Genomic DNA, 15,605 nt, shown 5'->3' with positions numbered 1-15,605 from the left:
ACCCCCCCCCCAAAATGAAGAACAACTAGTCTTATAACTATGCCCCAGTTAATCTCAACACATCATGCTGGCCTGAAAGAAAGATTATTTGTTTAAACTGGGTTACATAAAACCTGACACGAAATTTTGAGATAAGTATTTGAAACTGTAATGTGGCAAGATATATTATCTCTATGCAAGAGCAGCAGATATTTGAGCCTGGAATCACAAAAGGAAACAGTATTTGAGAAGTGCCTGGAATCACAGAATAATTCAGGCTGGAATGGACCTCTGGAGACCACCTGTTACAGTCTTCCAATCTAAGCAGAGCCAAAAACCTCAAAAGCAGGGAAGACCTTTAGCTTGTTCTTCTTAATGCCTATTTCCGGATCTGATTTCATTGTTATTTTAAAAAATTATTTTGAAATGTTGTTTTAAAAAAAAAAAAAAGTGATCTTGGATGACAGTAAAAACCAATACAATGAGTAAAATCAAAAGTTTTATATAATTGCATATATAAAACTTTTATATCTCTCTCTCTCTATATATGTAGATACAAACTTGCCACTTTACTCTAAGGAGGAAGAGAAAGGAAGAAACTCTGAGGAGGAAGAGAAAGGAAAAATAAAACCAATGAAAAACACAAACATAAAAAAATCCAGGTGTAAAAGAATGATTTTATTTATTCTACAAATACTGCTGAAGTTCAGCAATAAAACCTTCTAAAAAACCCAAAACGAATCTGATGATCAATTTCCTAAATTGAAAAGCCACTTAAAGAGCAACACAGAAATTGCTTCAACTTTAAATAATATATTTTCATATAAACCAAAGCTATCTTAACATTTACAAAGCACTTTAAAAAGGTTTTGAAAGTAAAATTCAAGTGATTAAATAAATATAACAGGAAATGCAGCAACAAAAAGGTTTCAATTGTATTTCAAATAATTACCAAAATCCATGGTCAAAGAACTGTCTTAAAAGTTCTATAGGAGGCTGTGCACCATACTTCTCCAAAGCAGGCATATTCATATCATCTACAAAAATAATGCACTTTTTTCCCATTGGAGGGCCAAAGACTCCTTTGCGCCTCTTGTCCAGCCTGGCCATAATAATGTTCTATAATGCAGACAGGAATATTCAAAACATAGATTAAATATTCATATATGTTATCTTTTTGAAACGTAAATTATCTGTTCTACTAACCTGGGTCTGATTGGCACTGGTTCGAGCTGAAAAATTAATGAAGAAGGGAAAGTAGCGCTCCTTTTCCAAGTTGTTCATTAACTTGTCCTTGACATACACAGATTTCCCAGTACCTGTTGGTCCCACTAAAAGCAGTGGTCTTCACAAAGAAAGTAATAAAGCATACAGACTGCAGAAATCTAACAAACTATAAACTAATTGCAGTTAGAGGTCAAAGGTTTTACTAACTTGCCCTGCTTGTTCTATCTCTAAAAACATTAAGAAGCTAAAATGTTTTAACATATTCATATAACCCTCTCATAATTTTAGTTTGCTCCCACCAACAAGGGGACAAAGAGAAAGAGACATTTCTCATTCCCTCATTCTGCTGGCTTTGGAGTATGTATGAACGTACATGGGAGTTAAATTTCTCCTGAGAGGTCTTGCAGCAGTTTAAATTTCATAAAACTTTCAGCCTTGAAATTTAACCTGAGGCTGTTTTATATTTCATTCTCTTATATGATCTGACCATAGCTAACATAACTGATTTTGAAATGACTAATCAAAGGAAAAAAAAAAAAATTTCATTACCAAAAAAGAAAGAGGGTACAAAAACTCTTTGGGCTGTCATAACAGCATCATCAAAACGAACATACTAAAACTGGATTATAATAAGGCTTCATAAAAAAACCCCAAAAACTGAATTTAAGGCAACAAATTGTATTGTTTGTAGTAAATGTCTATTTTTAACAGGCCAAATAAACTTTGAGGGCTTGATAAATCAATGGAAAGAATAAGAGATATTTCTACCTATGACCAATATTTCAGAAGTTTGCACCGAAGTGACATAACTTACTTTCCATGGGTAATGAATAGTTCTATCAAATAGGTATATCGGACTGTATCCATAGTTGGGACTATAATATCTTGAATCTTCACATTTTTATCACTGTAATTAATATTTTTAATAAATCCATTCCAATGAACCCAACATCCTCTGCCTTTCAGCTAGGAAGAAATACAGATGTAAAATAGAATGATGTTACTTCTATAAATATGGAAGGTTTTCTCTACCACTTCACTTGCGAAAAATGAAAATAATGAATTTTAATAAATTAATTAATATTAAATGTTTCAGAAGTTTATATATTTAGTTTGCTTTATCTCACTAATAAAGTGTTAAAATACATACCTAAGCTTAGACTCCTTTCTTTCCTTAAAGATTTTGTTCATCCAAATCAAACAAACAAAATCATACAAAAACCCAACAGAAGAACATATACAAAAATTAAAAAGTGTAATTATTATCTAACATTTCTAATGGATACTATAAAAAATTGTAATATAAGCAAACTTATAAAAGCAGGGCTCAATAACCTGCTTTCCTTCTAAGACAGTCCACTTCTTTCCTTCTATACGAAACCAAACTTGAGTAAGTCAGCTTAACGTTAGCTACAGAATAACTATAATGTGGCAACATTATAAATATAACTGATGTGTACCTCCTGGTATTTTCTAAAAAAATTTGGTCAGCACATTAGTATTCAAAAAAGAAAAATAAATGAAAAATACACTGTGGGGCATAATCCAACCCCAACACTCTACAACATCCAACAGGCTTTGTAAAGTTAAAATATCCACCTAGCTGTATCTTCCTTCCATTCAGACTGTAAGAATCTACTTCAGTCAATGCAGAAGCAATCAATCATACCTCATACATGTAGTCATAGACCAAGCCTTGCTCTTCAAAGGGACACTCCCATTTTCCCACACTCGTTGGTAAAGGATTTATTCCAGATTTCCCAGCCAAAGTCTCCCTCAAGAAATTATCAAAAATTATCCTGCTGTCACCATCACAAGTTCCACCAATGGACCAGATGGTGGCAAAAGCAAAGCAACCCTGCAAGGGCAAAAAGAGAAGCAACTGTCTAAAAAGTTGACGTATTATATGAACCTTGTACAGTCTAATTAACAAATATAATTCTGAAAAATACAGTTAAGCAGATAGGTGTTAGAAGTTACCCTTGAATAGCTCTGGTCTAAAGAGATTTAGAAATCCGATTAAAGACAGAGCAAAAAACCTTATTCAAGGATATATATATATGACAAAAAATAAAGGCCACTGACTAAAGCATTATGTCACATGACAAAGCCTGAGAAGAGTTCAATCATGTGGTCTCAGGATTTTCTAATCGCAAACCAGGATCTAGGAATTTTCTAATTCAATTTTAAATAAATACTTTTACATTGTTTTCTTCAGTTTTTCATAAGAACAGTCATATAAGGTCAGACAGAGAGTCCAACTAATACAACTCTCAGAAAACACTCTTCTCAAGGAAATTTTGCTTAAACAAGCCAATCAGTATTACATGAACACTTATTTCCTTTAAGGGAAACAAGACACTTTGCTTTAGCTAATTACTTGCTTAGTTAAAAAGCACATTTAACAAAAATACTATTTATCCCAGTTAACTGGAAAAATAGTAAAATATTTAATCATATTTGTTATTTGTAAGACTTGTGTCTCATCTGGGCATCTCCAAAGTTAGCGGGGAGGGAGCAAGGAGGTAGCAAATTGTTTCACACATCTCATATGAAATTAAAGTTGTTTTGGTTAGTCCAATTATTTTTGAAGACCGGACACCGGCATATGCAGAAACAGATATACATTTTTCTACAGGCTGAAAAAACCAACCATAATCCATGCACGGATGTTTCTGTTGGTGGGATCTTCTTGCACAGTTTGACAAATCAACATTTCAAAAAGCCGTGTAAGAGCTACTACAACATTGGTATTGCTTGTAGGTACCAGTTCCTGAGAGATACAAAAGGATGAGTATTATACTTCACCTGTTCAGTTAGTTTATCTTTTGGAGCTAAAATACTAAAATAATTAGACAATTAGCTAACTCTGAACAAATATTTGAAGGCAAGGTTTACACTGACTTTTATTCAAAAGCTCATTTGCCCTCCTCTATCCTTGAAACATCAAGACATTTAGCTTGTTAACCATGTTCATGGCTATCATATGACCACTACAATCATACATCTTAAAACAAAAACCTCCACAGAAGTAGCTACAGCAATACATGAGCAAAAGCCTACGCACTATATCACACAGAGTTTGCAAGGAACTACATGTACGTTTCCCCTAACACTTAAAAATTCTACATGACATCTTTAAAGAAAAAAATATATGTACAAAATTCTCTTGGGAAGACTTTCCACTCAGTGCTTTAAATACTTACTTTACTTTTGAAAAGAACAAGATGAAAACTATGATCAACTTACAATACAATTCTGCCTTACTGAACATTCTCATTTTAATTTTCCAAACTGGACCCAAGAGTTGCCCTTCTCAAAACAACAGGAGGCTGCTGCATATTCATTCTAATTGTGCTTGTCATGAGAGAATAGTCCCTCCCTACCAAGGGTAACAAAATGGAAATGGCCACCTAGCTACTGCAGGAAAAAATGGCAAAAAATACCTTGCACTGTTTCTGATGGAATCTTAATGCTGGTGGTATTAACCAATCAAAAAGTCCCTGCAGAAGATCTTGATGTCCCTTTAAGTTAAGAGGTTCAGGCAGTTTACTCAACCAAGAGGTAACAAGTGGCCTCCAGCCCAGTTGAGAAGGTTCCAAATAAATCATGCCACAACGACTGACTGTAGCAGGCTAAGGAAAAATTGTAAACTCATTTTATTACACATTTAATATATTGAACTTTGGTTTATATTTTCATTAAATACAAAACTTACTGATGCCTGGGAAAGATCCATTGTTTCAAAAATAAGATTCATCTGAAGGGACATTTGGATGATTTCCCCACTCATCAAACAAAGCTTTAATAATAAAAAAAAAATTCACAAGCAAGATTAGAAAAAAAAATTAGTTGCAAATTACACTTCCTATCATAGGAGAGTTCTATATGAAAATCAGCAAAACCAAGTATAACCAAAGGCAAAGTCAACCACGTAAAATGTTTAACCACTTTTTTTCAATCTTTAGCTAAATTCTTCACTTAAACCATAGTACTCCACATTATCCTACCAGTAGGTTCCTTACAAGTAACTACCAATCTTGCGTACGACAGGATAAAGAAAAGACAGCAAGCAGAAAGGAGAAAGGATATCTGCTGCTATTGTTGCTAATACTGAAGCATTCCAGCTGGAGACCCACTATTCTTACTTATTAAGATATAAGACCAGTTTGAGTATTTTGACACACTATCATCCAGAACTTAAATTTAAAATGTTATCTCTAATTTTTATATTCACTTTGAGATTCCTAAGGCCCATTTTCAAAAGTGCTGTATGGTTACAACTTTGAATTCAGAAGTCATTAATTTTGAAAATACAACCCTTTGTGTCTTGAGATTGTCTTTAAACGAAGTGTCTAAGTTTGTGCAAGTTTTGAAACTGTGGGATTTACATTAAATATAATTAAATGTATTTTTTTAAATTTAAATTTCAATTATTTATATTACAAACTTACAATATAACATTAAGAAAATACTATACATTTACTGTCTTACAGCAATGAGTTGATTCAGTGATTATGATTCCAATAAAGTAAAGTTAAAAAAAACCAAAAACCAAAAAACCAACCAAAAAAAGCTTACAACTTGTTATCCAAGCCACCTTGCACTTGCTCTTTTCAAATGCCAGGCATTGCTATTTGCATTTGTGGTTTTATACGCAGAAGAATATTTTCAAAATGTCACATTATTTTATTTAGGTATTTATTTCCACTGACTGATACCTTTTTGTTGTCATCCAGAACTGTGTTCATGCTTTCTATCCACAGAGTATCAATTGGGCCATCAAAGATAACCCATTTGCGTTCAGGAGTCTCAGATAATGCAAATTCTCTGAAAGTATTAGCAATTATACCATCTGTCCACTAGAGGAGGAGAATGTAGGAATGAAAAGTAAGACATAGTATACATAGCTCAATTTAAACTGCAAGTAACAGGAAAGCCTTGCATTTCCTTTTCATTATTCCTCTCTTTTAATTATTCTTCTCTTGTTCTGCAGAGAGCAGAACATAACTTTGCAGTTTCACTGAGGGTCATGCAACATCAGCAAATTTTAAAATAGTGATTTTTTCACTTTAAAAAATATTGTAACAAACAGAAGACCGGCAATTCAATTTACAGAAACCTAGAAGTGCTTCTGCTCTGTCTTGCATCTGTTTCTCCCCAGAGTCACCCTAAGTTTGACTATTTCACATTCACTTCTTCATATTGTTTCTTCTCCAAACCTAAGTTTCACACTTGGCAATCCTTACGTTCTTAAGTTTTTCCAGATAGTTTCTGCATTACTTTGATTATACTGGTTAGGAACAGACAGAGAAATGAATTCAGTTAAATTTGGTATGATTTCCTAGCATGGATGCAACTACATTAGGACAATGACCCTCAGAATGGTATTGCTTTTTTTTGCATATTTAAACCTACATAACTGCATACACACTTGGTACTGCATCTTTTTATACACTAATTTAAAACAAGCCATAAAAGTATTAGTTAAAATTAAAATTACGATTGTGTTCTCATCTGTGTTTAAAATCATAAAATTATGAATTCAACAGTTTACAACCCAGAATAATGGAGGTCTGACATATACAGGAAAAGGAAAAAAAAAAAGAAAGTACTAGAAACACTACAAAGCAGAAAAAACAGACAGATTATTAGCTCCTAGTCTTGAACCCACACTGGTATGTTTGCTTCTTTTTTCTTAAAACCAAACAGTAATTTAATTTATAGCACAGCCCTATAAACACTGCCTGGAGTCCAGGGAACAGATGAAGAAATGCTGTCTGGAATTGGGACTTAAAAACCAGAAGCAGAAGCCTTGTAAACTGTCTTTCCTGCCCCTGAAAACAACTGTGGAATAACACCATGAGTTAACCTGAAGTTAGAACACACTTACACAAGTGCACTCACACAAATCCCATGAAAGCCACAGCAGGTGAGAGGAAGAAACAGATAAAGGCAGGCAATTACTATACGCTATTTTTAAAACATACATTACCTCATGGGATACCATATCAAACTGCCCAAAAAGCTGACCCATAGTGATTGATTTTGGATTCACAGTTCTAAAAATTACTTTTTCTTCATCACCATAACCACGCTCTTTCATAAGAGACAGTGTATCTGCCAACACATGTAGAACTTTGGTCTTCCCAGAGAAAGATTCCCCTACAAGCATAAAGCTGTTAGATGGAAAAAGAATGCTATTAATGAATTTGTCTTGCAATTTAGACTTTTATAGACCACATGAAGGCCAACAGCACCATTCATATGCTTAAAGCTATTTTTCATCTAATTTTCAAAAAGCAGAACAAGTAAATCTGGTTTATATATAGGAAACATCATTTAGTCAAAACCAGTTTATTTGCACACACAAATCTGATTGCACAGCCACTGTATGCAAGTTGTCCTCTAAAACACAGATTTACCACCACACTAGCTCATTTATTTGCTGAATCAGATTACTTTCTAGTTTCGTTTCAGTCTAGACAGAGTTTATAACAAAGTTCTGGAAGAACACAAACAGTAGGAACATGTACTACACACACACACACACACAAAAAAACCCCCCCCAACTATCTTCGCCCACATTTCAAAACTTTTTTAGTCACCCAGCAGAGGGATGCAACTATAACAATGTCACACTGAAAAGATCAATTAATGAGATGAATATTAACAATCATATGACTAACGTCATATTGTATATATTTTCTCCACAGTTGCTATTCAGTAGTAAAAGCTAGGAATAAAATGGCAGAGATCTGATAAGCAGTATTTCAATATAGACAAACTTTGACAGTCCAAAGTCTTCACCATATCTGCACCTAAAATCATTACACAGGTGAGGCTACTTCTCACATCAAGAGTAGTACAATTCCCCAGACGCACATTTACAAGAATTTTGGTACATGTAAAAGCAGTATTGGTGACCAACTGTTCCAATACAAATAGAAACATTTTGCCACCTTTAAGATCTTTTATATTTGATATAAATAACCATTACAGTATAAGCCAAAATTACAACAAATACTGCTTGTGAAACAGTAATGGGAATCTTACCCATGTCTAACAATCATCATTTCATATGTCTGTATCATTTTCTCTATAAAAGCTTTCACAGGTTGGACATTATGTCGAATGCAACATTCGCTGGCACATTCCAGAAAATCCTAAAATCAAACCAGATCATAATCTTATCATTGCTACAATTTAAATTATTGTCTTGGACTACAGTAGAACAGTTTATGCTCATGAATAAGGGTTTCAGATTAATTAATAACTGAAATACTATTAATCAGAATATAGCAAACATCCCTGGGAAAAAAAAAATCACTTCTGTACTTCATATGCTAGAACAGGAGTTAATTACAATTTTTATCTTGAGGAGAAGGCATATCACCATCAGGGAACCAACAGTGTGCTTTGGAACAATACACTTTTAACAACACTCTAGTATTTACTGGAAATTTTTAAAAAGTTAATACATTTTGTCTTTCCAACATGCTCACTCATCTCCTTCCCAACCATCCTCCTACAAAGGAGCTATACTTGAATTGTTGCTATAAACAAAAGAAAATACAAACACTAAGCTTAATCTCACTTAATTATGTCCAAAAATTAGGAAAGAAATCAGCAAAAGACCCTAAAATTTGGTAAATCTGCAAATCAATTTCCGATCTGTAGGATGCCTTATACAACCCTTCTGGACATAAGGGAACTCAGATGTGAATTATACTCAGAACAGATACAAGAATTTTCTTTGGTACCAAGTTTCATTCAAACATTCAGTAATTTTCCTTATCTTGCAATAACTCACAAATTACTGTACTAATTACACTTGGTTAAAAACAAAACAACACAAAACAACCCACAATGATTACAACCAAGGAAAAGTTACAACTGTACTTACATTGTAGTCTGCATCGGGAAGGTTGATTCCAGGAAATAGATCACTAGTTATACCCATGAACAGAGGTATATCATGCACCAAAAATTTGGGCTCGTTCACATCCTTAATTGATCTAAGAAGCTAGAGGAAACAAATATACATTTTACTGTTCTTATTAGAAACACAGAATAAGCTGTTCATCAATTAAAATAACATAACACGTAATAAAGATTAATTAAATGGTGCCTTTGATAAGCAGTTAAGCACAACTATGCAATCATCAGCATAGCACTGGAAAGCGCAGCACGTATTTTACTATCTTCGTTTCACAAATAGGAAAACTAAGAAACATGGACCAGCGATGTGACAGGATGTGGTGGAACTGCCTTCAGAACTCAGAACTGCGTGCATCTGTAAAATTTCTTAAGAATTATTCCCACAGGAACTCACCAATATATCTTCATCTTCCGTGGGAAATTTCAATTTTAGATTCCCAGCAGCCACCAACACAGCTTTAACTGCTCGCATACCATAGTCATAGTGATACTGAGAGGAAAGCTGTTCTGAACAAAGCCTGTAGGTCATTACTATCTTCACTGACAGTGACTTAGCATTCAAAAATCCGTATGAATAGAGCGAAATTTCTGCTATCAGAGCATAGTTAGGAACCATCATGGCTACTGTTCGGAAAAGAACCTGAAATACATATTCAGAGAAGTATCTTTAAATAATTAATTGAGGAATGGAAAGTAATTCAGAACTTTGTAGGTGATGGATCAGTATTCATCCCATCACAGCATTTCTAACTGAAAATAGTAACAGCATTTTAAATTAAGTACCGCTTAATATGATTAGGTAAGCTGTAGATCATTTAAAACAGTAACACTGGAAAGCAGTGGCCTGCAGAACATTTGGGAGCCAATGAAATAGAAGAATTATCAATGTTTGCAACTTATGACTCACTAGGAAGCTAATGTAAGTAAGCTGCCATCAAGATCTATCTCAATGTACAATCTGGTGTAGAAAAGATACTGTCTCTCCCAGCTCTTTTCCCCTATCACTGTCTCAAGAATGCAGTTTGCCCCTTACACTGATACATCCAACACAGCAGTAAGTGAAGGAAGGTGGTGTACACGGCAGGTGAGAGAATGCACTTCCTTTCTTCAAGTAATCTGCAGTTGGTATACTCTTCATGCTGTATTAACTCTGCTTTAAGTTAGCATCCACAGTAAAGTTCCCACTGAGGCAACTTGCTCTGGCCCAGTTGCTCTGTGCCACGTTGAGTCTTAAGGAAGAGATGCTGTTCCAAAAGGCTCCAGATTATGCTAAAGCCAAGCCTCCTCAATGAAACAGCTAACCTAGTCAAAACAATCATCTCAAAGACTTTATTTAATCAGGTAACCTAAGCAAATTCATTACATGATTAAGTGTAGTTTGCTAACATTTCTTTTAAATAAGACTACAATAAACGCAATGTAAAAATACTTTCTTAAAGCATTTTTTCCAACATACCCTTCCATCTTAAAGTTAGCATCCAAATCTTATAATCTACTCACAGCCTGACACTTGCCAGTTTACTTGCTACAGCATTGCAGCCTTTGGCCTGGAAAACTAATTATGAAAAACACTAACAGTTTATAAAATAAATATATTTCAAGAAAAGAAAAAAAAGAAAAGAAAAATATTTCAAATTCCTTCAAAAAAACCAAAGCGGGGGGGGGGAAGAGGCTTAATATGTGTAAATCGCTTAACAAGTATGTTTATATTCAAGATGGTACAGTCTGAATTAATACCAGCAATACACATATCCCTCAACTTTTTCAGAAAATTCATTCTTAAGCGGAAGCATGTATTTTATTATTTTACCTTCAGATTATCTGGAAGTTCAGAACGTCCTGCGTAACCTGGATTCATAGTAATAGCTACAAAACAGTTGGGGTTAAGCTTCAGTTCAGTTCCTTCAAAAATAAATGTTTCTAGCTTTATGTGTATGGCTCTCTGAATGCAAAGGATCTGCTGTGCCACAACAGACAGTACTTCCAGTTCAATGCGATTGAATTCATCGAAACACGCCCATGCACCTGATGAAGCCAAACCCTTGAAAAACTGCAAATGAAGAAAGATTGCAATAATATTGCTAACAGAATCTTAGAAGATTCAAAAGAAACTAAGAGTATCATGTCAGAAGTTTAATTACATGAAAGATACAATTATGACAATAATATCTAAGCCTGTTTCGAGCAAAGATCAGTGATGTACTGAAGAACAAAGTCTTTTCTTGATTCTAAAGAAAGCTAAATCAGAAGATCCTGATCCTGCGAACTCTTGTTTCTTTACATGTTTTAATTAGTGACTTAATAGGATTTTGTAAAGCATAAAAAATTAAACATATGTAGAGACCAGTATATAGCGTCCAAGGGTAGCAGACCACAGGTGACACTTTTATTTAAGTGTCTCTGCAAAGTAGGCACCCTACAATTTTCATCCTAAAAATAAAATACAAAGCCTAACGTTTATTTTCTAGTTACCTTTCCCATTGCCAGGTAATCGAGGCCATCAGAGCAGTTGAAGACAACACACTGAACAGCAAGAGCTTTAGCCAAATCTTTGGTGGTCTCTGTTTTACCTGTCCCTGCTGGACCCTCTGGGGCACCACCGAGGTTTAAATAAAAGGCTCCAATCTAAGAAACAGAAATAATTTATGGAAATTATTAGTACTTCATTCATATGAAATTATTCTGAATGAAAATGTTAAATTAAATTGATTAGATACAATGAATGTACAAAACTAACATAAAAAGTATGGTTATACTAATTTAAAAAAATCTGAAATTTACTTACAGCTTGGAACTATATACAAGAGAATTGAATTTTGACCAGAACAGAGAGTTCAGTTTTATTATCATCATGACCATGATTAGTTACTCAAACTTTATTGGACCCAATCTTTCAGTTCTTGCTTAGATACATCTTTGAAATTAAATTTGATGCAATTACTTGGTTGCTACTCTTTTCTATCTCTGCTTCTCCTTCAATATGCTTTTTTCCTCTTTCCTTTTTTGTTTCCCGCACTGTCCCCATTTGTTGCATGTGTATCCCATTGACCATTCCATATTCTCTCCTATATTCCGTTGAAGTAGGAGGAAAATCCGACAGAAAAAAATAAAGTTGCAGACTCTAAACAGGAACTCAGATGTATTTGGCTTCCAATCCACAGTTACAGGGTCACATCTATATTGACAAGCACTGGGAATACTCTATTAAGACCTTTGTGGGCAAAGGATGAGACTTGCATTTGCCAGGGTACCAGGATTCCCATTGCTTTGCTCCAAGATTCAAGGTCTGTGAGCTTAAAAAAGAAACAGACTACCAGCTGTATCGCCCTCTCACACCAATGTACCTTGATGTTTTGACAAATAGGTAGCAAGCATCAGCTAGAACCATACCATAAAAATTGAAGCTATGAAGAGGGCAAAAAAAAATCTTCAGATGCATCAGTCAGGTCTTTTCAGACCTTTTCTTTCTTAAACCCTACGGGGTCTCCACAGCATGAAAATTACCATCTTATAAAAGGAGGATGGGTGCCTAGTAAAACTTGAAACCATACTCCAGCCAAATAAACTGCAGTAAATGATAGTCAGAAAAGCCGTATCTGAGACGACTTTGGTAACTTTCAGTTGTTAGGTTAGTTGAGGACAGACCAGTATAATAATAAACACCTCTAACAAGAACAGGGATACTAAAAAGGTGCCAAACTGTTGTACTAGTCTTAGGAACAATACGATCACAAGTGGATCCTTCTCCATTTTATTTAGTAACCACAGAACATCAGAAAAGGATTTTGTGTTCTCGTAATCTAGACAGCAATAAAAACATTGGGCATTTTTTCTGTTTGTATTTTAAAAAACACATCCACAACAGAACAATCCACTAATGTTTCAGTCATGTTGGTGGGCTGTCCAGATGTGTTGTTAGAAGTCAGTTTCATGTTCAGTATTCTATAGAAATTACAATCTTTGAAAACTGCTTTTTAACAGAAATACCAGAGTCTGACAGCAACTGCAAGCCCTAAAAGTATGGCTGTAATGAACAATGTAAGAAATACTATACTACAGTAAATACAGTATTTAGTAGCACTGGTGGAACATCATACCAAGGTGCGGTAACACCTGTCTGTAAGAGGAGTAATGACAAGGCGTGGTGAGTTTCCAAGGTATTCATAGGCATATTTTACATTGCAATTAATGATGCAGACACGAACGTTCTCAAATTCCCAATAATACCGCAGTTGTGCAAGCCACTGAAAGTCTGTTTCACTCTGCACACCTGATAAACACAGAATTGAAAGTAATCATAAGAGATGTTTTAGATAACTGGATTTTCTATTAGGTTTAAATTTAAAACAGCTTTGAAATTATTAACGTTGATGCTCACGTCCAAATACTCACATATATATCTTAATACTGTTGTGTTTTAGGCAGATTGGTTTACTATTTTTAATTAACTATGTATTAAGCCACATGTGAAGAAAAATGTTTTAAAAGGTAATTACCACTTTCAATCATTTCCATGAGGACGTCTCTAGCATGAACATCAATAGTAACCAAGGCACCCAGCGTAGTCCTTGTTTGCTTCGACAGTTTTCCTCTTACCAGCTCTACAATATCATTAAGTTGAAGCTGAAGTGTATCATAATAATCCTTTAAACCCTAGGACAAAAAAGGTAATTATGAAACTGATTCTATGACAGTTTCAAGCGTTCCAGACTTCTTCATGTTGACTAAATATCGTAATGGAGATTGCTTATTAAGCCATTCTTTCACATTGTGATGTTTTTGCATCAGCTTCTCTCTCATTCACAGTTACGCATTTATGTTGCAAAGCTACATTTTAATCTATGCTTGCTCTAAACAAGAATATTCAAGTACCTGAATCAAAGGTATAAATCACTGTATATAAATTCATGTATATCAAAACCCATATGCTGATCCTTTTTCAAATTTTATTTTGATTGTAGAAAAATATTTGGTTAAGCAAAATACATTAGCTGAAATGAAAAATTAATAAAGATTTTTTAAAAAAGATTATGCATTACAAAGTACCTCTGGTCCACTGCAAAGAACTTCATGTACCTCACTTGTCCAGAACATTTGAGACACACACAATACTACCTGTCCAGGCCACTCCAGAACCCATCTTTTTCTTTCAGTCTCTAGATATGCCTGAAAGAGTTAAATACAGTATATAAATACAGTGTCAGTGCATATATATCATAATGTAATACAGAAGCATATAATGTCATCCTATTAATATTCTTTGCTAAAAAATTATTATTTTTCTATTTTCAAAGTCCAAATGAACTTTTAAATGCTCTTTTTCCCTTAGATTTACAATTTGTTATCAAATAATTTTAAAGATTCTTGCAGTTATCTTTCCATATTATATAAATATTCACAACTTGCTAACTTCATACAAAGAAACATTTTCTGGCTAATGATTTTCTTTCAGGAGGGAGCAAACATATTACAAGTGTTGCATTTCTAACTTGTAATTAAATAAAAAACCCTTAATAATTTATTTACATCAGGTAATATATCCTATAAACACAGTATTGCTGCCAAGCTTTTAAAAGAATTTATATCCAGTGTTACAGGAAAACGACTTGATTCTTATTCAAACTAAACTCTTACTTACATCACCAGCCTATAAATACAAGTCATGTTAACTTGATCCTGGCCCCATAACTTCATCAACTCTTGTGTTCCGGAAAAATTTTAGGAAGCCAAGAGAGAGTCTTAAAATAAAGAAAGGTCTATTTGTGCCACAGTTACTAAATTGTTACAAACCCCATACCATTCTTGATCTAGCGATAACATCACGTATACTCTTCAGCATAATATCTTCTACTTGAATTAACCACTTCTCCACTGCACCTCGAGCTTCAGCAGTAGAAATGGTTGAAATCAGGTCTACATGCTCGCCTTCAGAACTATACATTGCTTTAATATCCAAATTGGGAAGGAAATGTAGCTTAGCAATGCCTTCAAAACACTTCTTCAAGTGAGGCTGAACTCTGAGAGGATCCTTAGTCTCCGACAGGATCTCCAACATTTCATCATTAGACAAGAAAAAGAAGCTAAAAAAAAAATTGAAAAAAGAAAAAAGCCAACTGTATTATCAAGCTACTTTAAAGGCTGACCTTATTCACAACAAAATAAACATCCAGAATCTTTGTTTTCTAAATAGTCAAAACTCACGATACCGGGGAAAGAAGAGACGTTTTTTCTCAAGATAAGCATTAAGCCCTTTCATGATTTTGTCAAGAAGCTCATTGCAGTTCTGAAGCTTCTCCAGTAATCCTATCAAGGAAGTAGCAACAAGAACCTGTAACAGCAACAACAAACACACGCAAACTGTAGGTTATAAATAAGATACTTCAAACAGCAGAAGTTATTCAAATAATGTACAACATGGCTTTGTTCCTAGAAAGCCTAGGCAACTGATGTAGTAGTTC

The 15,605-nt window shown here is 34.3% G+C and overlaps 1 protein-coding gene across 1 annotated transcript in view; it reads right to left on the bottom strand.

Moving 5' to 3' along the window:
• Positions 1-927: 927 nt before the first annotated feature.
• The window catches only part of LOC104072213 (dynein heavy chain 12, axonemal-like), a gene marked incomplete at its 5' end in the record, with an annotated part of 33,912 nt that continues 19,234 nt past the window's right edge, over positions 928-15,605 (bottom strand). Inside the window, 19 exons of the mRNA XM_009579028.1 lie at positions 928-1,098; positions 1,186-1,324; positions 2,021-2,172; positions 2,876-3,064; positions 3,860-3,979; positions 4,653-4,841; positions 4,925-5,008; positions 5,928-6,068; positions 7,202-7,385; positions 8,263-8,372; positions 9,113-9,232; positions 9,542-9,787; positions 10,958-11,197; positions 11,620-11,772; positions 13,245-13,417; positions 13,644-13,800; positions 14,194-14,313; positions 14,945-15,227; positions 15,354-15,475. Of these exons, the coding sequence (XP_009577323.1) occupies positions 928-1,098; positions 1,186-1,324; positions 2,021-2,172; positions 2,876-3,064; positions 3,860-3,979; positions 4,653-4,841; positions 4,925-5,008; positions 5,928-6,068; positions 7,202-7,385; positions 8,263-8,372; positions 9,113-9,232; positions 9,542-9,787; positions 10,958-11,197; positions 11,620-11,772; positions 13,245-13,417; positions 13,644-13,800; positions 14,194-14,313; positions 14,945-15,227; positions 15,354-15,475 (3,093 nt within the window). The remainder of the gene's footprint in view (positions 1,099-1,185; positions 1,325-2,020; positions 2,173-2,875; positions 3,065-3,859; positions 3,980-4,652; positions 4,842-4,924; positions 5,009-5,927; positions 6,069-7,201; positions 7,386-8,262; positions 8,373-9,112; positions 9,233-9,541; positions 9,788-10,957; positions 11,198-11,619; positions 11,773-13,244; positions 13,418-13,643; positions 13,801-14,193; positions 14,314-14,944; positions 15,228-15,353; positions 15,476-15,605) is intronic.

Source organism: Fulmarus glacialis, unplaced genomic scaffold, assembly GCF_000690835.1.
Source record: "Fulmarus glacialis isolate BGI_N327 unplaced genomic scaffold, ASM69083v1 scaffold41665, whole genome shotgun sequence".
Lineage (NCBI taxonomy): Eukaryota > Metazoa > Chordata > Aves > Procellariiformes > Procellariidae > Fulmarus > Fulmarus glacialis.
This window is presented reverse-complemented; position numbering and strand designations above follow the sequence as displayed.